The 20784-nt window shown below is 57.1% G+C and overlaps 1 protein-coding gene across 2 annotated transcripts in view; it reads right to left on the reverse strand.

Annotated features, from left to right (window-relative positions):
* Positions 1-1209: 1209 nt before the first annotated feature.
* Positions 1210-20784, reverse strand: part of PACSIN1 (protein kinase C and casein kinase substrate in neurons 1) — a 69598-nt gene continuing 50023 nt past the window's right edge. For both annotated transcript variants that reach the window (XM_055263511.2, XM_055263513.2), the window contains exons 2-10: positions 10161-10286; positions 9035-9191; positions 7646-7881; positions 6971-7126; positions 6682-6857; positions 6161-6281; positions 5937-6064; positions 4737-4924; positions 1210-3999 (exon numbers count right to left, since the gene is read on the reverse strand). In XM_055263511.2, coding sequence (XP_055119486.1) covers positions 3890-3999; positions 4737-4924; positions 5937-6064; positions 6161-6281; positions 6682-6857; positions 6971-7126; positions 7646-7881; positions 9035-9191; positions 10161-10223 — 1335 coding nt within the window. In that variant the 5' untranslated portion in view covers positions 10224-10286 and the 3' untranslated portion in view covers positions 1210-3889. The remainder of the gene's footprint in view (positions 4000-4736; positions 4925-5936; positions 6065-6160; positions 6282-6681; positions 6858-6970; positions 7127-7645; positions 7882-9034; positions 9192-10160; positions 10287-20784) is intronic.

A 20784-nucleotide genomic window follows, 5' to 3' on the forward strand; every position in this document is an offset into this window, starting at 1 on the left:
GGTGAGGCAGCTCCCTGCCCATGAACCTTGGCAGACACACGCCCATCCAGTGACACCTTGTGAGCTGGCAGCAATCTGCAGATTCCTCTCCCTCCTCCAAACACCTCCCCAGCAGAATCCCACCTGGCTGGGTATTCTGTGACCCTTCTCCATGGGACCCCACCCTCGGGGCTCCCCATCACTAAATGGAACAGCCTGTGCAGATAAGACAATACAACAACCTTTGGTCTTTATTTGAAGATTTCTCTGTTTGGCTAAAAGCAGGGCTTCACATGGAGGTAAGTTTGGAGGAGTCAGGAAGATGGGGTGGCAAATAGATTCAATTTCCATCTCAACCTTTCTCCCTGCCTGACACACCCTGAGGCTGGGGGCAAGGGGTATCAGGGAGGGGGCAGAGGTATATTTGCCGAGTAATGGGCTTGTGTGACAGTCCTACCAGGCTGCCAGGGCCAGAGGACCCTCAGAGAGACATCTCACCAGACTGGGGAAGCTGAGGCCCAGGTGAGGATGGGAACACAGGGAGCTGATGGCGGAACTGGGACTGGCCCTGGGATCCTGCACTACCCCAGAAGAGATCCCCTGGGGCTGGGGTGCAGGGGGAGTCAGGGAGCCAGAGCAAGGGCTGGGCCTGGGGCTGGCAGAACAGCTGAGAACCCAGAGCTCTGGTCCTGCCCACGCCCCTGAGAAATTCTCCCCAAGAAGCCCTCCCACGGGTCCCACACAGAAATGCATTCGGAGCCAGGCGAGATGCAGGAAGGCGTGGCATGGCCCAGCGTCACCACACAGGGAGCTTGGCACTGTGGACAGCCAGGAACCATAGGCCTCAGCAGTCACTTTTAGAATTCTGCTTTAAAAAGCAAAACCTATTTGAGGGCCTCATTTACTCTTGATCCATGAGTGTGGAACCCTGAATGCCCCAGCTCTCCTGGTCAGGGCCTGTCACCAAGGCACCCGGAACCTGAATGGGCCAGAGCTCCAGGAGCCTCCAGTATCACCCTCCCCAGTCCAGACAAGACCCAGGCCCCTGCAGGGTGAAGGGATCGGCCCTCAGTGGCCTAGTCTGTAGATGGTGGGCCAGGACAGCACCCAGTCCTGCTCGGGCACCACCCCTACTCCCCTGCATCCTAACAACAAATAGCTCTCAGAGGGCTCAGAAACCCCCAGGACTGAAGAAGGTGCACAGACGCAAGATGACAAAGCGCAGCCAGGTTGACACAGTTCTGGATTTTATCCACAGTCACAACTGATATATATATATATATATTTGTATTTATATACCTTTAAATTACACAATCATGTACAAAACAGGTGCATTGCTGAGACCACAGCACTTCTTGGAGTTTCACAAGTGTCAGAACTAATGGAGTCAGGAAGCCTAGGGCAGCAGACGGTGGGCGGTGGGGCAGCCCTGGTTCCTTGCAGAACCAGGCTGCAGAATGGTGGTTAACTGAGGACAAAACACATTACTCGCCGAGCCCCGCCAGGGCGGGCCCGTGCAGCATCGAGGGTGCGGGCAGGGGCTACAGGAGGAGGCCGTGGGCATGGCAAGGGGTGTGGCCCCCACGCTCGGTGGTGAGTGCCCTGACACCAGCACTGGCAGGTAGGGCTGGGCCCCGGAGCTCAGGGGGACTTCCAGGTAGGAGACCCTCCTGCTCTGGGGCCCTGAGGACCTGGGGACTGAGAGAGTGGTCCCAAACAGGGCCCTGGAGGTGGTTGCTCAGGACGGAGGGGGTTTCGAGTCCCTGCCCTGGAGTGGGCAGCTAGAGTGCTAAGAGGGACAGGCTGGAGTCCAGCTGGGGCTGCAGCCCCTACCCAGGTGCTGGGAAGCCACTGGCACAGAGAGGGGGAGCCCAGGCCCCAAGGTGCAGATTGCCAGCTTCCCACCTTTCCAAGGTAAGCGATGAGGGACAGAGGCCCCCAACCCCAACTCCTGCCTGGGGAGAGGCTGGAGAGGCTTCTGCACTGGAGCTGGGAGGACTGCAGGCTTCCAAAAGCTTGCTTCAGGCTCTGAGGAGCCCAGGACACATCTCAGGCTGCAGCTGAAGCCCGGAGACCAGACAGTGATAAGGAAGGGGGTGCTGGCGGCAGGCAGGAGGTCTGCCTGTCCCCGGGATGCCATCGCCCCTGGCCCTGAGGAAGGCCCACTCCAGCTCAGGCCCTGCCAGAGTGTCAGGACCCTCCGCGTCCACATGAAGAAGGTCAGAGCCTTGAGGCTGGGGTCTACTACCTCCTAACAGTGGACTGTTGGGAGAAGCAGCAGGAGCAAAGGAGGACTGAGGGGAAACAGGGCTGGGCTGGCTCTCTTTACCTGGAGGCCCAGGAGGCCAGGTGTGCAGGAGGGAGGAGGGCATCTGCGGTCCAGAGGCCTAGAAGTGGCATCCACTGTAAGCAAGTCTCACCTGGTGCTGCAGAACTTCTCAGCTCCTTGCCCCAGAGGTCCCCAAGAGACTTCTCTTCCAGCTCCCCGCCCTCATGGGGTTTTGTCCAACCCTGGTCTGCTTCCCAAGCCCCCGCACCCTCTCGTGCGGTACCTAGCACTCCAGCACCACTGCTTTCACCAACCAGCAGGTGGGCCCTTTGCTCCCACCCACCCCTAAAGGTCCTTTCACTCTGACCCAGGTTTGGAGATATGGAAGGGCTGCCAGCAGGGAGAATGTTGTTCTGGGGGCCGTGGGGACAAGGAAGAAAAACATGTGACTATCTTCTTCCTGAGGGCCAGGGTTCCTCCTTTCTGCCAAACTCAGCTGCAGGCTCTCCCCTGATGTCTCAGGCTGGAGGCACCCATGGGGCCTTCACGGGCTCCCCAGGCAGCCAGAGAAGAGGACAGAGGAATGGTTAGGCCAAGAGCCTTGCAGGTACAAGGCTTGGCCTCATAGAGGCTGATGTGGAACCCAGTGATTTTATGGTTTTTGGATGGATATGGAGGGAGCGTGGGGGGCCAGGGGGACAAGATGACCTCCTCCCCAGCAAATGGGAGGAGGCTGCTACTGTTGCTGGCTTTGCCGTGGGTTTGGGGGTCCCCACCCTAGGCCAGGGGACTTGTGAGAGGGGACAAGTCTTCTGCAAGTTGCTGAGGGGGTTTGGATCTGCTGAAAAGCCGATGCTCAGAGTGCTGATAGCTGGAAAGAAGGGCCTGCGTAACAGGGTCTTGGTCCCTTAGATGGGCCTGGGGCTGGGAGGGCTGGCACAGCCTGGGCTGAGGGCCTGCATGCCCTTCATTCACCCTCCTGTACCCCAGTGACACCATGAGTTCCTCCAGCTCACCCCTCTTTCATGTCTGGGGGACCCCTGGAAACCTCCATGGGGGAGGAGAGTGACCGTTCCTCCTCCGGTCCCACCGGTCCCAAGGGACGAGGCTAGGAGTAGAAGGGCGCTCCCCGGGGCAGAGTGGAAGACTAAAGATGGGGAAGCCTCCCTGCCAGGGGTCTGGAGAGGAGGCCTTTGAGAGCAGGGTGGTGGAGGAAGGGAAGCAGGGCAGGGGAGGAAGAAGAGGTTAGGAAACCAGGCCAGGGAATGGGGCAGGTGCCGGCAGCCTGGAGTGGAGTGGGACGGAGGAATGAGGCAGGGTGGAAGGGTCAGGAGACGTCCATCCCTCAGGGCTCAGGAGACTCTTTGGTGGAACCCGAAGAGCAGATGTTGTGATGTTGGGCTAAGTCCTAAGACTGTTACCTACCCTGGGGCCATCCCAAGCCCCAGCATCCCAGCCTCCAGGTGGCCCTGAAAATGCTCTGTCTCTGCATACTTTGTTTTGTTCTGTTTTGACTTTTAAAAAAATAAAAGCTTGATCGGAAAATATGTCTGGAACTCTATGGCGAGGGGAAGGAGACGAGAGTGGGACGGGAGGGGAGGCAGTGGGGAGGAGTGAGGGGAGTATGGAGGGAGGGGGCCTCTAGATAGCCTCCACGTAGTTGGCAGGGTAGAGGCCCAGCTGCCCGCTGTCCAGCCGCCCACGGCACCAGCCCTGTTCATCCTCCTCGCCCAGCTTGGTGAGTTCGTCTCCTGGGAAAGAGAACACAGGGAGCGGCTCAGAGAGAAGGCTGCCCCTCCCTCAACACACCGGCTGCTAGGGGAGCCCTCCAATACCCACCTCCCGATTACTGCACTGGGTCTTAGATTCTTAGGCCCCGCCCCTGGAAACCAGCCCCAGTCCCACGCCAACATTCACGTGCCACCCTTGGCATAGAGGTCTTGGCCTACCTCAGCCATTCACCTAATCTGGGTGTCGGGTCCGCCCCCAAAACCAGACCTCACATCCACACTATTCTCAGGTTCTGACTCCGCCCCTGGCACCAACCAATCTAAATCTTGCCCCCACTCCCATCCTGGGCCCAGGTCACGCCCACAACCCAGGCCACGCCCCATTTAGTTCCCTGCAAATCCTCGCAACCCGTCTTCAAATCCTGCCTCTACCCCACCACACACCCAATCCAGGCCCAAGCCTCTCTTTCAGGCACCGCCCCTGCCCCACCACACACCCAATCCAGGCCCAAGCCTCTCTTTCAGGCACCGCCCCTGCCCCACCACACACCCAATCCAGGCCCAAGCCTCTCTCAGGCACCGCCCCTGCCCCACCACACACCCAATCCAGGCCGAAGCCTCTCTTTCAGGCACCACCCCTGCCCCACCACACACCCAATCCAGGCCGAAGCCTCTCTTTCAGGCACCGCCCCTGCCCCACCACACACCCAATCCAGGCCCAAGCCTCTCTCAGGCACTGCCCCGCCCAGCTGTCCTACCAGCCTTAAAGCTGAGCTCGTCCTGCTCCTGGCCGTCATAGTCGTAGAGTGCCCGCACGCGCACTCCCTTGGAGTCGTCCTCAAAGGGGTTGGCGCCCCCGTTGGCCTCACTGCCCCCAAAGGGGTTCCCACTCTCGTCGTCTGACCACTCGGTGGCGTAGGGCTGGCCTCTGTCGTAGCTGCTAACGCTGAGACGCGGAGGAAGGAGCCAGCTTCAATGTCTCCCCGCACCGCACCCTGAGGGCTAACCGCTCCTCCTAATCAGAGCCCTGACCCCGAATTCTACCAAGGCTAGAGCAAGGATTGGCCACATAGGAGGGGTGACCCTCATGAGCTCTCTAAACAGATGTTTAAATGCAGGACCATTTGCGTTATTATTCAGCCCTCGAGGGAGAGGGCATTGAAGGGGACTCCGGGGCACATCTGAACCTTCATCCGGGAGGAGGAGTACCACCTAATGGTTAAGAGCAGGGATCCTGGAGTCAGACCTCCTGGGCATCATATCTGGCTCTGAGGTTTACTAACTAGCAATGTGATCTTGGGCAAGTCACTTAACCTCTCTAGGTTTCAGTTTCTCCATCTGTAAAATGGTAATATTTACGCACTTGAGCTTGAATGAGTTAACATATGGAAAGTGCATAGAACTGTGCCACACACAGTAGGTGCTCTAGAAGGACACGCTACCACTATCTTTTAGAGAGGAGGCTTGGTTCCTGTGATCTAGACCAGGGGTCCCCAACCCTGGGGCTGCATACAGTCCGTGGCCTGTTAGGAACCAGGCAGCACAGCAGGAGGTGAGTGACAAGTGAGGGAGCATTATCGCCTGAGCTCCACCTCCTGTTAGATCAGCCGCAGTGTTAGATTCTCATAGGAGTGCAACCCCCTATTGTGAACTGCGCATGCAAGGGATCCAGGTTGCACGTTCCTTATGAGAATCTAATGCCTGATGATCTGAGGTGGAACAGTTTCATCTGGAAACCACCCCCCTCCCATCCGTGGAAAAATTGTCTTCCACAAAACTGGTCCCTGGTCCCAAAAAGATTGGGGACGGCTGCTTTAGAGTGATGAACTACCACTATCTTTCAGAGAGGAGACGTAGTTACTATGTTCTAGACCATTTCTTGTCTTCTGAAGCAAAACTCAGCTGCCCCAGAGTGTGGGTCCCTCTTGGCCCCAGGAAGCTCCACAGGAGGCACTCACCTGCCGCGGTCCCCAGACTGGGATGTGGACTCTACCGCCCCAGTGGCATTGGTCAGCGCCACTCCCTCTGCCTTCTTAAGCTGTTTCTCCTTCTTGGTGGTGGTGTGAGGGAGGTCTGGGTTCCACTCCTGGTGGGGCCAGTGGAGCAGTCAGGCTGGGGGACTATGCCCTGAGGCACCTTTAAGCCTCTTCAGGCTCCCCTTCCCATCCCCACATATCCTCACCTCAAACTGGGGCCAGTTCATGGGCATGCCGGGGCCACTGGTGCTGCGGAACCACCTGAGGTCTTCCTGGGCGTCAGCCCCCCGGATGGCCTGCTCCAGCTCACGGTACACATGGATGTAGCTGTGCTCAGGGAGATGGGGGAGGTGGAGGGCACAGATTCAATATGGCCCCTTCACATCCTTGATGAGAGACCAGAGTCCACTCAGGGAAGCAGGGTGCTGGGCATGCTGCCCAGCCAGGAATCATGTGGGCTTTGCAAGAATAATCTCCGGGCATGCTCGGTGGACTCCTTTTCCCTCCCACCTTAGCCGTTCACCCATCATCCAGCGTGTGTTTCTAGAGTACCCAGTGTGCGTCAGCTTGCACTCAACAGCCCCTGTGTTTGAAGCCTCATCCTTCTTGACCCCTGCAGCTCTGCCTCCCCTTCCCGTCACTGTGATGTAGGGCTGGGATGCCCTGCATGCCAGTCACACCATCTGCTGGCTGTGCCTGTGCCCTCAGTGCCTGCCAGCCCAGGTACCTGCTGTTCTCAGCCAGGTTGAGGTGCCGTTTGATGTCCAGCAGCACCTCCTTGAGGAAGACCAGCCGCTTTTCCTCGAATTGCTGGCACTGCTCAAACACCTGCTCCATGTTCTCCATGTACTGGGGTGTGGTCTTGCCCACATCTTCCAGCACTTTCTCGTACTTCTCCTGTGTCTGTGGGCACCAGAATGGAGAGAGGGTGACACCTAGCCAGGCCTGCAGTTCCCAGCCACCACCTTCTGCAAGGGGCCTCCAGACCTCCTGCTGCCATCCCTGCCCACCAGCACCTTCTGCACATCCTGCTTGCACTTGTCCACTTTGTCCTGCAGCTTCTTTTGCTGCTCAGGCGTGACCGATTGCTCCGTCTTGCTGTTCATCTCCCGTGTCATGGCCAGCTTCTCCTCTTTGCAAGCCAAATGGTAAGCCTTCTTGGCTGCCTCCAGCTGTGGGGAGGGGGGAATAGGGAGTAGGGTTTTCATTTGTGACCGGCAGCAAACATGGTCACCCATTAACTCCTTCCCTGCCCACTCCCTGGGAGCTGTGAGCCCACAATCTTAAGAGCCAGAAGGCATACAGGCCCTGGCTCCAGGTGTTTGGGAGCAGCGCTCCTCCATTTGTGGCTGCGTCTCTGCTTGGCACTGCCTGCTTCCCTGCAGATACCCTCCTGTCAGGCAGTGCAGTGTCCACCCCATCTGGGGACCCAGGGGCCAATGTGCCCTTCTGCCCCTGCTGGTATCTTTCCTGGGGACAGTGCCCCTTTTTCCCCATGGGTCTCCTTACCCGATGGGCACTGCCTACCCATCTGTGAATATTTTTTCCTGGAAGGCAGTGCTGCTCCCCTGTGGGCACAATCCCAGAGGGCAGTGCCCAGCCCACCCATTCATAGATGCCCTCCCTGGGATCAGCACCCTCTGATCAGATGGGCCCACCCCACCCCGCCCATGGCAGCACCCACTGAGCACCTCCTTCATCTTCTTGGCCCAAGGCTTCTGGGCCTTGCGGAAGCCATCTTCAGCCTCCTTCGTCTCCTTGAAGCCACCCATGATCTGCTTGTGATAGGCGTCCTTCTGCCAGTTCTTCACCTTCTCCAGGTCCTCATTCAGCAGATTGTTCTTCACCTCCTGGTGCAGCTCACTCACCTTGTCTGCCTCTGTCATTATGGCACCCCAGGCCCGCTCCAGGCTGCCATACTGTGGGCCTGAGGGAATGGCAATAGGTCACAAGAACCTCACCATCCCTGCCCAGAGGCCCCCTTCACACCTCCCTTTTCTGAGGCTTTCCCCTTCCTCCCATAGCAACAGAAATGCCCTCCTCTGCTCTACGTGGCCCCATCCTCTAGGGCCCACATCAGCCACCATCCCCAGGAAGGCTTCCCTGACTGCTCTGCCCTCCTGCCATGGCCAGCAGCCCTCGCTGCATTCTTCTCACAGTATCTGCACCTGTATCTCCCTCCTCCTTATCTCTCCTGTCAGCGTGTGAGCCCCATGGAGTGGGGTCGGAGGGGGGCAGCCTGGACCCTGTGAGCTCTGACAAGCCCAGCACAGCACCAAGCACACAGTAGGTGCTCCAGGAATGTTAGCTGAAGCTTGTGACAGATGCCAGGAGGCCACTGGGGACCAGTCATTCCACACTGACTTGTTGTTTGTGTACTGGCACCAGCTCTGTGCAGGGCACTGTGTTAGGTGGTGCAGGCCCAGCCCCTACTCTCATGGGGTTTAGAGTATACTGCAAGAGAATAACATGAACAAGTATATGTAAACCACAACTTCAAACTGTTCTAGATTAAAGGAACCTGAAGACACGATGCATAGAGGCAATGTGCGACCGCACTAGATCCTGGACTAGCAAGCACAATTGCCATGGTAAATGTGCGTGTGGGTCGTATTACATGTCCCAAATTTGATAGCTGAACTCTGGTTACTTAAGCAAGTGCTCTTGTTCTTAGGAGGTACATGAAGAATTTAGGGGTAAACAGGGATAATGGCTCCAGCTTACTCTCAAATGGTTCAGAAAATATGCATATCAATAAACAGTCAGTGAGAAAACAAACATGGGGCCAGTGAGCCTGGGGGAAGGGTATGTAGGAATTCTCTGTGCTGCTGTTGCAACTTTCACAAAGTTTGAATTATTTCAAGATAAAAAGTGTGTTTTTTTAAATCCAACCTAAAGTTGTACAAAATAGAGATGAACAGGTAGGCCTGGTTTGATCTAGGAGGGAACAGCGCCTGAAAAGGTCCTGTGTCTGGTAGATGGAGGGCATGGTGCATGCAAGTAGCCGGGGCTCCTAGGAACCAGACCGAGGGGGCTGGTGACGGCCTGGGGACGCGCACGACGTGAGCCTGCGGGAGCACCTTTCTCGATGAGCTGGCGCCAACGCTTGGCCCAGTCGGTGAGCTGCTGCCCGTACGCCTTCTCGATCTTGGCGCGCTCCTGCACGCAGTTCATCAGGTCGTTGCATAGACGGTGGCCGTCATCGATGCGCTTCACGGTCCGCTTGTAGTTCCCCACCTGGCGGCCAAGCAGCGAGCACCAGTCCCGCGGGTTCCCCAGCGTCCCCAGCCCCGCCCGCCGCATCCAACACGGCCAAGCCCACTGTCTTCCGCCCGCCTCCCCGCTCAAGGCCTCGGGCCCCGGCCCCGGCCCCGCCCCCGCCCCCCGCCCCGCGGCGCAGCGGCAACGCACCAGGGAAACTAACTTCCGGAGGCTCCAGCACCCTGCGTCAGGCCCCACCGTCTACACGCACCCTCACCCCAATTTAAACATGATTTCCTTGCTGCTCCAAAATGCAGAAGGACGTTTAGAATTTGGACTTGGGCTGGAATGAATTATTCATTTTGTTTTTGCGAGTTAAATCTATTATATTTATATAGCGTCATATAAGCGTTGAGTTGAGCTGCAGCTTCTTGACATAATATTATGTTTTGTAGACATCTCATTAAACGCTTATTAATTTAGGTTTGGCAGTTTTCGTCTTGGGTTTCCGGAGCCAATAGCAATTTTTTTTTCTCCAGGTCTCAAATATTTCCGAAGGTTCTGGAAATGCTGGCTTCTGGCTGTGCCTCCCGCTCTGCAGCCCCATGGGGCTCTGGGAGCTCACGCCCTCTCTGTGTGTCCAGCGCTCCACCCCTGCCCACCTCAGGATGGGGGGCGAGCGAGGGAAATAGGAACAGCTGAGAAAGGCTGTGCTGTACCTGCCTCATATAAGTGCCACAGAGTCACAACGGGCCTGTTCCCACATTGTGAAATGCCACAGGCTCTCTCTGGGGAAAGCTGTGGGGAGAGAGGGGCTCCTGGCTCAGTGGGCAATGCTCTTAGCCACTTCATGGCTACTGCTGCCTGTTGGACACCCAGGGCTTTGGAGGGGCCTGGGGGACTGGGGAGTGGGGCCTGAGGTCATGGGGTGAGTGATAAGGGAGCCTGGCCTCCAAACAGCCAGGCTGTCTGGTCCCCAGAACCTGGGGATCATGAGAGCCTCACCTCCCAGAAGCTGTCGGTGGTCTCCTCTGGAGCCAGTGAGGCCTCATCGTAGGAGCTGGACATGGTGTAGCCGCAGGGGGATGGACAAGTGCGGAGCTGCGGTTAGCAGGCTGGGCTGCTCATGCGCTGGGAGGGCAGGAGAGAGATCCCTGGAGATGAGGGAAGGGCCCTCCACCCTTTGTGCCATTCCAGGCCTGGGTCCCCAACCCGATGGGATGGGGGCTGCATGGGAGGAGGCTTGCATTAGGATGCCAGCTTCCTGTCCAGAGACTAACTCACCAGACTTAGGGTAACCCCAAGAGTCGCCCTGTAGCACCCTCATGCCTAACTCCCCATCCCTCCTCCTTCCCCATCCCTGGAATCCATCCTCTATCCAGTATGAGCACCTCCGTTCAGAAGCCAGCCCCAGCCCCCAGAGCTGGTTCTGTCTCCTGGACTGTTGGAGCCCAGGCTCAGCGCCTCCTCAGTTATCTGAGCCCCTGGACCCTGTAAATGCCCTTCTGGCTGCCCTTGCTCCCAACCTCAGCAGTCCCCATTAGCTTCTTACAAGTCTCCTGGGAGTCCCAAATGTGTGGTGTCCTGGCCCACAGGTCACACCATTGAGATCTATGGGAGCGTCTGGGGTGGCTGTGTCTGCCCTGGATCTGTCGGCAGGCATCACGGTTATCCAATCTAGGCCGTGCGCTGCTCCAGGGCCGAGGTGGGTACTCCCCTCCTCCCTTCCCCTAGCCAGGCCTCGCTGTTACCCCAGGCAAGAATGGCTCAGTAGTCAGGAGCCAGGACTCAGAGGGCCAGGGGTCTGGTTTTCAAAGAGGCAGCAGAGTCCAGGCTGCACCTGGCCCTGATACAAGCTGCCAGCCTCTAGCTGGATCCCGGCACCAGGGGATGCCTCCCTGCTTCTGCACTGCAGTCCCAGGACTGTGAACCCTGACAGTGTGGATGCTCAGGGAGGGCTGGCCTCTGCAAGATTCAGCCCAACCTGGGGGTCCAAGGGACCCCCAGCCCTTACCAGCAGCTGGCTCTCAGGCTCAGGGCAGGGGCAATAACATGTAAGAATGGTTGGTGGAGGATGTCCCTCCCCCTAGGGCTCCCCATCTGTCCAGGGCCTGGGGCTCTTTCCCAGTAATAACCCAGTATTGCCTCTTGCACCCTTCAGGCATCTAAACATATTTTGTTCCCTCCCTTTTAGAAGAACCACAGACAGACTTTCCCATAAACTCATGCACAGTGAGGGGTGGGTGAGAGGGAGGATGGCTGGATTTCATCAAGGGACAAAGAAATGAGTCTGAATTTTTCTTTTCTTAACTTGGCACTTTTCACTTATAAATGCTTCATAAGGAACGTTTTAAATTTAGATACAGAGAAGTAAAAAGCAGGGATGTTTAAGGAAGCATAGTCAGCCAGGTGAGATAGGTATCCCTGGGGCCACAGTCCCTTCTAGAACCCTTAATGTCACACAGAACTCTCCCGTAATGCATTGCTGCCAGGGGGCTGGTTGGGGGTGGGCAGGAGTTGGGTGGAGGGTAGAGGCATTCCCTTGTGGGAACAAAGGTAGAACCTGAGCCATTTGTCTCTTGCCCACGGTGATGGGAAAGTAACTTAATACCATACAATTGTTATTGATACAATTATGGGGTACACACCCTTCACCCAGGAACACCACTTCTATGAATTTACTTCCAGTCAGTCAGCCAGATGATGCACAAGATTATTTACTACAGTACTACTGGTAAACGCAAAAAGCTGGAAACAGCCCAAATACCCGTACACAGGGGCTGGGTCAGTAAGTTATGGTGCAGGGCTGTCTCGGAAGTTCTGCTCCTGAATGGAAGCTTCCCCAGACCACATCACTAAAGCAAAAAGAGCAAGGTGCAGACCCATGTGGCTGGGGAAAATACATAAGTAGGGAGTGTTTTGGGAGGACCACAAGAGGAACTGGTGATGGCGACTGTCTTTGGGGAATGGGGTGACCAGGGGATGCAGGGGGAGGGAGACTTTTCTCTGTAGGTCCTTTTGTGCCCTTTTAATTTTGCCTCATGTGCAAGAATTTTTTAATGTGCCTCATGTATATATTTTTTAAACCCTCTGGCCTGTGTTGGGGGAGAGCTGAGGGAGCTGGGAACCAGGATGGGGTGTGCTGTCAGCATGGAGGGAAGGGACAGTGCAGCTGAGACCTGGTATGTCAGGCCAAAATGCCCGATGGCTGAGACCACTCTCTACCTCGTCCAGAAAAGGCCAGGCCCAGGGTTCTTGGAACTTGCTGGGGTCCACCCTTGGTATTGGCAGGTAATGTGCCTCTCCAGCTTCCAGATGAGGGAGCACGTGTAGTGAAACAGCTCCAACCTCAGGGTCCCTGCTCTGCTACCAACCTGCTGTGTGACCATGGGCAATTCCCAGGCCCCTCTGGGCCTTGCTGGGAAATGAGGATGATATGACTGACTTAAGGATTAGATGAGGTGGTGAGTGTCCAGCCATGGCAGACTCTAGGCCCTCCCAATTCCAACCTCGGTTCTGACCCACACAGTGGTGGGCTCAGGAAGAAGAGCCAGGAGACAGCATGTGGACCCCGTATCATGTGGCTAGACACACCTTCCCACCCTGCCTCTGCCTCTTCCAAACTAACCTCACACCCCCACCCTGGGGGCAGGCAGGAGGCTCAACTCTGGACAAATGCCATGTCCTTCCGGAAGGGCAGTTGGTACCTGCTGTCACTAAAAAGGCTGCATCTCTCATCATCAGAAAGGGATGTGGCTGTCACCTGGCACTCCCTGTGGGCAAACAACATGCTCTTAGCCTTCCTCAACCCTTCAAAGGGGCACGAGGCCCATCTGCCTTCTCTCACCAGTGGCTGTGAGGCTAGCTCAGCCCTGAAGACACTTTAGTGTCTCAATAAATGGCAGCTGGCATTGATTGGGCACATACCATTCACATGTCGAATCTACCTCCTCTAATCCTCACCACAACCTGACCAGGCAGATTCTGCTGTCACTCCCACACTGTAGCTGAGAATCCAGGGGCTCAGGGATGTAACAGGGACAGAGCTTGTCCAGGTACCACGGGAGAAGTGAGCCCAGGGCATCACAGCATCCCTGTGTGATCTTATGATTTAAGGCTATCACAGCAATGACAGTGGCCAGCAGGCAGTGAGGGCTGAACGTCCCACGCACAGTGCACAGCACTGCATGTGGGAGCTCAATGAATAGACAACGGCCAGGTGATGTCTATTATAAAACTGTTACGCTGTTTTATAAATGAGGAAACTGAGTCACAGAGCAGCAAAGTAACCTGCCAAAGGTTGCTCAGTGTGATGATTAATTTCAGGGGTCAGCTTGATGGGATTAGGGGATACCCAGAGAGCTGGTGAAGCATTATTTCCGGGTATGCCTGTGAGGGTGTTACGGGAAGAGGCTGGCATTGCAATCAGTGGACTGAGGAAGGAAGATCTGCCCTCATGCAATGTGGGCGGGCACCACCCAATCGGCTGAGGGCCCAGAGAGAAGGAAGAGGCAGAGGAAAGGTGAGTTCTCGCTCTCTTCTGGAGCTGACCCTCTTCTCCTGCCCCTGGACATCAGATCTCCAGGTTCTGTGGCCTTTGGACTCAGGGACTTTGCATGAGCAGCCCCTGAGGTCCTCAGGCCTTTGGCCACAGATTGAGAGTTACCCCACTGGCCCCCCTGGTTCTCAGGCCTTTGGACTTGGAGCCACGGTACCGGCTCCCCTGGCTCAGCAGCTCACAGACAGAACATGGGACTGCTTCACAATCACGTGAGTCAGCTCCCCTAATAAATCCCCTCTCATCCATCTTTCTCTACCTACCTATCTATCCATCTGTCATCCATCCATCCATCCACTCATCCATCCAATTGGTTCTCTCTCTGGGAAGCCTAAGACACCCAGCTAGGGAAAGGTGCAACTGGGATTTGAGCCCAGGGTCTGCATCTAGAGCGCACACTCCTGACCACCACACTATCATTACATAGAGAGGTGTTGACATTAACATTGGCTATCACTAGCTAGCATTTACCGAGTGCCTACTGTGTGATGGGTACTGCTGTAGATGCTTTATGTGTGCCTTATTTTCATTTACAGATGGGGAAACTGAGGCACAGAGTGAATAAAATAGTGCACCCATGGCCTTTGAGACAGTAAACAGCGGAGCTGGGGTTGAATCCTCGCTCCAGCCGAAGCCCCTGCTGCGTGGCCCCTGCTAAGCCTCATTCCCCGGGACCCCCTGAGGGAGAGCAGAAGCAAGGCTTACTGAGCACTTCCTCAGGATAGGCCCTCACACCCAGCACCTCGTTCATTCTCACAGCAATCCTCACAGAGAGGGGCTTCCTCTTTTTCTTCTTGTGGAGACTAAGACTCAGAGAGGTAAGCCAAGATCACTCGGCTACAGATGGCAGAGTGAGGACTTGACCCTGGGGCCTGTGCAGCACAGAGTAGGATTACAACCCAGACTCTGGAGCCAAAGAATCTGGATTTGAACCCTGGCTCTCTCATGTATGGGCTGTGAGACTGTGCGTGGATCTCTCCCTCTTCCCAGGCCTCGGTGTCCTCATCTGTAAAATGGGCTGTTGCAAGGATTAAACGGAGCACTAGACCTCGGGCCACTGGACCGCGCCTGACACATGGCGAGCTCTCCACAGGTGTCGGTGCTCACTATCCATCCGCCACCGCCGTTGCCTGCAGTGGGGCAATAGCTCTATCTCAGGGGTGGCCCTCTCTTTCTGTGGAGCCAGGGAGGGTCTTGCCTTTCTTGTCCGTGAGGATGATGCAGCCTGTGAAGTGCAGACCGGGGGGTGCAGGGCTCTGGAGCCAGCTCCCCCAACTACTACCAGTGAGACGTGGGCCAAGTCTGTAATGGAGGCCTCAGTGACAAAGGAGCCCCAGGGTGAAGGGCGTCTCTCCTCAGGCCCAGGCATCTCCTGACAGCTGCCTCTAGGAGACCCTGGAGGGCAAAGCCCTCAGCTGTGTTCCATCTACTCTTGGCTTGAGGAAGGGACAGAGGAATTAAGAGCACAAGCCCGGAGAGGCCAGGCCTGGTGTGGACTAAGGCGCTGTGTGGATTCCTACCTCAGTGGTCACCAACCACAGGCCTGGGAGTCACCCAGCTGCTCCCAGCCACCAGCAGGTCCTGAGCCCCCACCTCCTCCCTGTCCTCGCCGTATTATTCTCCACAGCCCTCGTCACCACCGGACACGTCATCCACAGCACGGCATTCGTCACGTTGCGTGTCCTCCTTCCCACAGGAATGTCACTCAGTCCAGTCAGCGGTGTTTATCTGTCTGGTTATCTGCCGTATTCCCAGCATCCAGCGCAGTGCCAGCCACATAGTAAGTGCGCAGTGCACTTTTGTTGAATGAATGAATGGATAAACGCCAAGGACCTTCTGAACATTCACTTAATAAACAGCAGATATGATGAATTTTCTATCCCAGAGCCAGACACAGTTACCTGCACACAGTGGGTGCCCAGCCAATGTTGACGATGATGACGATGACACAACCGGAACCAGGAACCAGGAGCCAAGAGCCAGGAGCCAGGAGGGGGTCCCGAGTCCCACCTGCCCTCTATCTCCAGCCTGGGCTTCTCCTGGAGAGCCCTTCCCTCCTCTTGGTCAGCCCTCAGGGCCTGGTTCCAGGGTCTCCTCCTCCCTGTGGTCCCAGGACCATCCTGCCCTCAGCATGGCGCCCTCCGTCCTCAGGGATGCTGTAGCACGCAGGCAGCATCAACGACACAACCATTTTTGAGCGCCTACTGTGTGCCATTGTGATCGCCTCCTCACACGCTTTACCTCCAAACCTCACCGCTCACTGAGATGACTGTTGCCTTCCCTGTTCTACAGATGAGTATCAGAGACTCAGAGAAGTTAGATAACTTGTCCAAGGTCACACAGCAGGGAGGAGTCAGAGCCAGACTCAGACCCAGGTGTGGTCCTTCCCCTGCCCCTGCTCCCAGCTCTCTGTGGGTGTCACTCCAGCCCTCCTGGGGCCTAAGGCCTTCTCCCCGAAGAACAGGCTCAGCTCAGGGACCCGGCCATCGGGAAACCAGAGTTTCCTGCCTCTCCCCCAGGGTCTCAGGTCCCACAGACATTCCCAGCAGTGCCCCCCAACTCACTCCTCGCCTCACCCAGAGATAGAACGACAGGCTCACAGCGCCTGGCTTGGGGCCACATGGGGACCCTGACCCATCTCTGCTGGGGCTCCCAATGCAGTGGGGAGGATTCGAGTCAGCTGAGATGCACCATGTCCACTAGAGCCTCTGCCCCTTTGCTCATGTCTCCCCACAACCCAGCCTAGGGCACATGCCATCCTCCCTCCCATCACTCACCCCTCCCCAAAAAACCCCTGCTTCCCTTCAAGGGCCAGCTCAGTCCCTGTCCCTCCAAGAAGCCTTCCCCAAATACCCCAGCCCTTGCCTACCCCTCCCCTCATCTGACACCAACACTATGGTGCCATTCTTAGGCATGCCCTGCCCTAAACAGTCTTGCTGGTTCAGGAGTGGCAACCTGCTGTCCCAAGAAGCTGATTAGCACAATAGCTGACAGCACCAAGGGGCCAGACAGAATGTCTGGAGATGAGGTTCAAATCCCTGCTCTGCCATTGACCTTGTCAAGTTAGTTAAACTCTCTGTGCCTCGGTTTCCTCATCTGCAAAAGGAGGTGATGATAGCACCTACCCCATGGGATTGGTATAGGAGGAAATGAGTGCCCAGTGCACAGAAGGCCCAGAGTTCACCTGCAGTATTATGGGTATTAACAGGTACAGAGCCTTCATGACAGGAGCCTCATCTCTCTGGATCACCTGGCTCCCCTTCTCCCCTCCTCAGCTAACACTCCCAGAGCCCCTCCAGGACTGTTGGGCCTCACCTGGGACCTTCAGGTCTCCAGGTCCCCCATGAAAGGAAGATCTCAGGCCTGGCTTCCTCTTGCTTTCTCTTTGAGTCTGAAAACCAGTCCCCTGGACCTCCATCCCCTCTGACCTGGGGTGTTCCAGGCAGTCCCCAGGGAGCCTGCTCATTAGAAATGATGATCCCAAGGTGAGGAGGAAGGAGGAGGATGGAAACACAAATGGGAAGACTCAGGGAGGCAGAGCTCAAACCTTACTCAAGGCTGGAGGGCTCCAGAGAGGCCCAGGGCAGAGGGGACCAGGTGGGCTCATCCCAGTTAGGAAGGGGCCCAAGGTACCCCTTAGTGGCCCACCTGTGAGAACAAGCCTCAGACACAGCCTCAGGCACCCCAGCCTCTGTGGCTGGCCCCTCCTCCTCCCTAGCCCACTCCTGGTCTGACCTTTCACCCTTCACCATCCCTGTGCTCTCCCTTCCTCCTCCGGCCACCCTCTTAAGAGCCCAGACCCTCTCTCTCTCCTCCAGAAAATCACCCCAAAAGGCCCACATCCCTCCCCTGCTCCCAAGCCAAGTAGACAAGACACCATTTTGCACAGCCCACATCTTTAGAGGGCCTCTAAGCCTGTTTCAGGTGGGGCAGGCTTATCAGGGAGTAAGACCAGCCCTTCTCTCATGGAGCTTACACTCCAGTGCAAGCAAAAAGCCAAGAAGAAAATACAATAAATATCACCACATTAGGTGGTGACAACAGTTCAGAGAAAATTCAGCCAGCGAGAGGGATAGGGCAAAGGGTGGTGGAGAGCCACTGGAAGGTGGTGTATACATACCCGAGCTCCCCTGCCCTCCTGGACTGAGTCAAAGGTGTGTTCAAAACCCCTCCCAGAGCTCTCTGGGGGAGCGAGCTGAATTGCCCGCAGCGGTAACTTGCTTGGTAAAGCACCCTTTTTTGTCTCCCTGTGTCATTTTCCCATCCTCAGTGTTTCTGTGGGCCACCTCCTAAATGAATCCTATCCTTGTCTTGGAGTTGGCTTCTGGGGGAGCCCAAAGTGAGATGCCCACAGTGGGGAGGCAGGGGCAGGAGCTTGTTGGGAAGGCAGGGCCCTCTCCTGTCTGCTCTGGGGCATCTCTTTTCTCAAGACCAGTTAGCACACACTTGGCCACTCTGCAGGGGTCCGTCTGTCTGTCCTGAGCCCACTGCCTCTGTGGCCACCTGGAGAGCAGGCTGCCCCCTCTGTGGGCAGCACTCCTGGTGGGAGCGCAGCACGTTTTTGCGACATGGGGAACTCAAGGATGAGTTCTGACCAGGAAGAAGCGGCCGTGGCCCTCCCGCTTCAGTGGCTTGGGGTGGGATGCATGCAGCTCGCGCTCTTCCCGGGCCTGGCCGGGCAGAGCTGCTCTGGCCACAGCTGGAGTGGAGAAAAGGAAGATGTGTGGACCCAGTGCAGGCCCAGCGTCCTGTCCAACCCAATGTCCCTGAGGCAATGGCCCAGGTAGGCGGGCATCATCTTCCCCTGTGAGGACAGAATCATAGGCCCCCACGACAGCACAGATGCTGAGCCAGCCCCCGAGGGAGACACTCCTGGCTTTACACTGCAGCCCTGATTCTCAGGGGGCAGAGCTGGGCTACAGCAGTGAACAAGACAGAAAACCCCCTCCCTTGTGGGGTTGACATTCTAGAGAGGCTAAGCAGGCAAGAAACGAGATAAATAAGTGGTAATCAAGGATGTTAGAAGGTGACAAGGGCTGCAAAGGAAAGCAAGGCAGGGGAGGGGACAGGGAGGGAAGATGGGGGCGAGGAGTTGTGCTTTTTTAGGGAGGATGGTCAGAGAAGGTCATTCTGAGCAGGTGGCCTTGGAGCAAAGGCCTGAGGGAGGTAGGGAGGGAGCCAGGCAGAGCACTCAGGCAGCCCGAACAGCCCATGCAAAGCCCCGGGGCAGAAGCCGGCTGCCAGGGTTGAGGAGCAAGGGGGTCATGTGGCCTGCTCAGATGAGGGAAGGGGAGGGGTGAGGCTGGAGAGGTTGGGGGAGGGAACGGGGGAGGGAACTGGGGAGGGCCTTGTAGGTCAGAGGGAGGCCTTTAGCTTTTTCTCAGAGTGAGATGGGAGCCATTGCAGGGTTTGGGAAGAGGTGGGATGTGATCTGGCTTCTGTTTTAAAGGATCTGTGGCTGCTGGGGGAAGAGCAGACCATGGTGGGGCAGAGTGGGCAGAGAAGCTCTAGGAGGTGGCTGCAGTCCCCCAGGTGAGGGAAGATGGGGGCTCAGAATGAGGAGGTAATGTTAGAAGGAGCGGGAAGAGGCTGGAGTCTGGAAGTGCTGTGGCATTCCAGCCAACAGGATCTGCCGATGGTTTGGATGTGACAGTGAGATGAGAAGTCAAGGATGGCTCCTGCCAGAGCAGCTGGCAGACAGAGCTGCTGTTTGCTGAGCTGGGGATACCAAGGGAGGAACGGCGTTTGGGGGGATGGGAGCTCAGTTCTGGAGCCCTGAGATGCCCAAGGACAGCCAGCTGGAGATACCTCCTCACCCTTGCCAGCTCCTGCACGGGGGTCGAGGGCAGTGAGGAGGGGCCAGCGGGGAGCCAGATGGTTCCTGTGTCCCAGGCCCCAGCCTCTGCTGAGCTCTAGGCCTCTCAGTGCTCCTGGGGCCTCCCTCAAGCTCCCTTTCACATGAGAAGGTCTGCCAGGGGAGGTCAAGTCTCAATCTGGCTTCCAGGCAGGTGCCCTGGGCTGTGGGCGCGTTGTGTGCAATGAAGTGGGCCAGGGAAATGTGTCCCAGAAGCCCATCCTGGCGGGCTCACTGCCCCAGAATCTGGTGGCAAGAATGTGGGAGAAAGAGCAAGCACAGGCAGCCCCGAACCGACCTGTGAAGCAGCAACCTGACGGGGAGGGGCCCGGGCCTAGAGGAGGCAGGCCGGGGGTGGGAAGTCGGGGCCAGGCCTGGAGGGCCTGCTGAGTGGACAGACGCTCCTTCAGCTCTCACCCAAAGAACCTGCCCTCCAGGCCTCACCAGCCCCTGCTCCAGTGGAGGTGGGGGCAGCCACTGATGGGCAACTGAGGCCAGCAGGCCCGGCAGCAGGAGGTGAGGCAGAGCAGATATCAGCTCCCACCCTGGTCGGGGAGGAGGAGAGTGCGGGGTTCGGAGGAGCAGGGACAGGCAGTGTTAGTGCACACAGGCGAATCTGCATCCCATTTTTGCCATCCCCGAGACCTGCCCTTCTCCCTCCTAGGCCTTTGATCCCAAAGTGGGAGCCCCTGAGTCCAGCACTCTGTGAATGTGCATCTAACATTTGCAGAAATGAGCAGAGCCATGCCAGCTTCTCAGCGTGTATTCCCCTACCCATCATGTGACCCCTCCTCAGCCCCTGCACCAGGCCCTCTGACCTGAGTGCCCATGGGAAGGGGACACCCCACACTGTGGTCCAGTGAAAGACCCAGCTGGGCTCTCAGGGGGTGCGGGAGAGAAAGCAGGTGGAGAAGAGCAGGACCTTAAGCACACCCATAGTTGCACACATCAACCTTCTGCCCCGCTCAGGCTAGCATCTCCTCCCTATGCAACCCAAGGTGGCTCAGCTCCATCCAGGGCAAACCTGGACCAGGTATGCCCCACCCGTGCACTCCTGTGGGCCCCCTCCAGCCCCCTCCCTGCCCAGAGTTGGGGCAGAGGGCCCAGCTCCTCCCCTGCACCCCACCCTGCCCCCTCCTGAGCAGCCAGCAGAGGCTCCTCTGCAGTGGCAGTGCCCGAGAGCTCCCCCAGCAGCAGCGAGTCTGTCCCCAGGAGCA

The sequence above is a fragment of the Symphalangus syndactylus genome, chromosome 23, assembly GCF_028878055.3.
Source record: "Symphalangus syndactylus isolate Jambi chromosome 23, NHGRI_mSymSyn1-v2.1_pri, whole genome shotgun sequence".
NCBI classification, from domain to species: Eukaryota; Metazoa; Chordata; class Mammalia; order Primates; family Hylobatidae; genus Symphalangus; species Symphalangus syndactylus.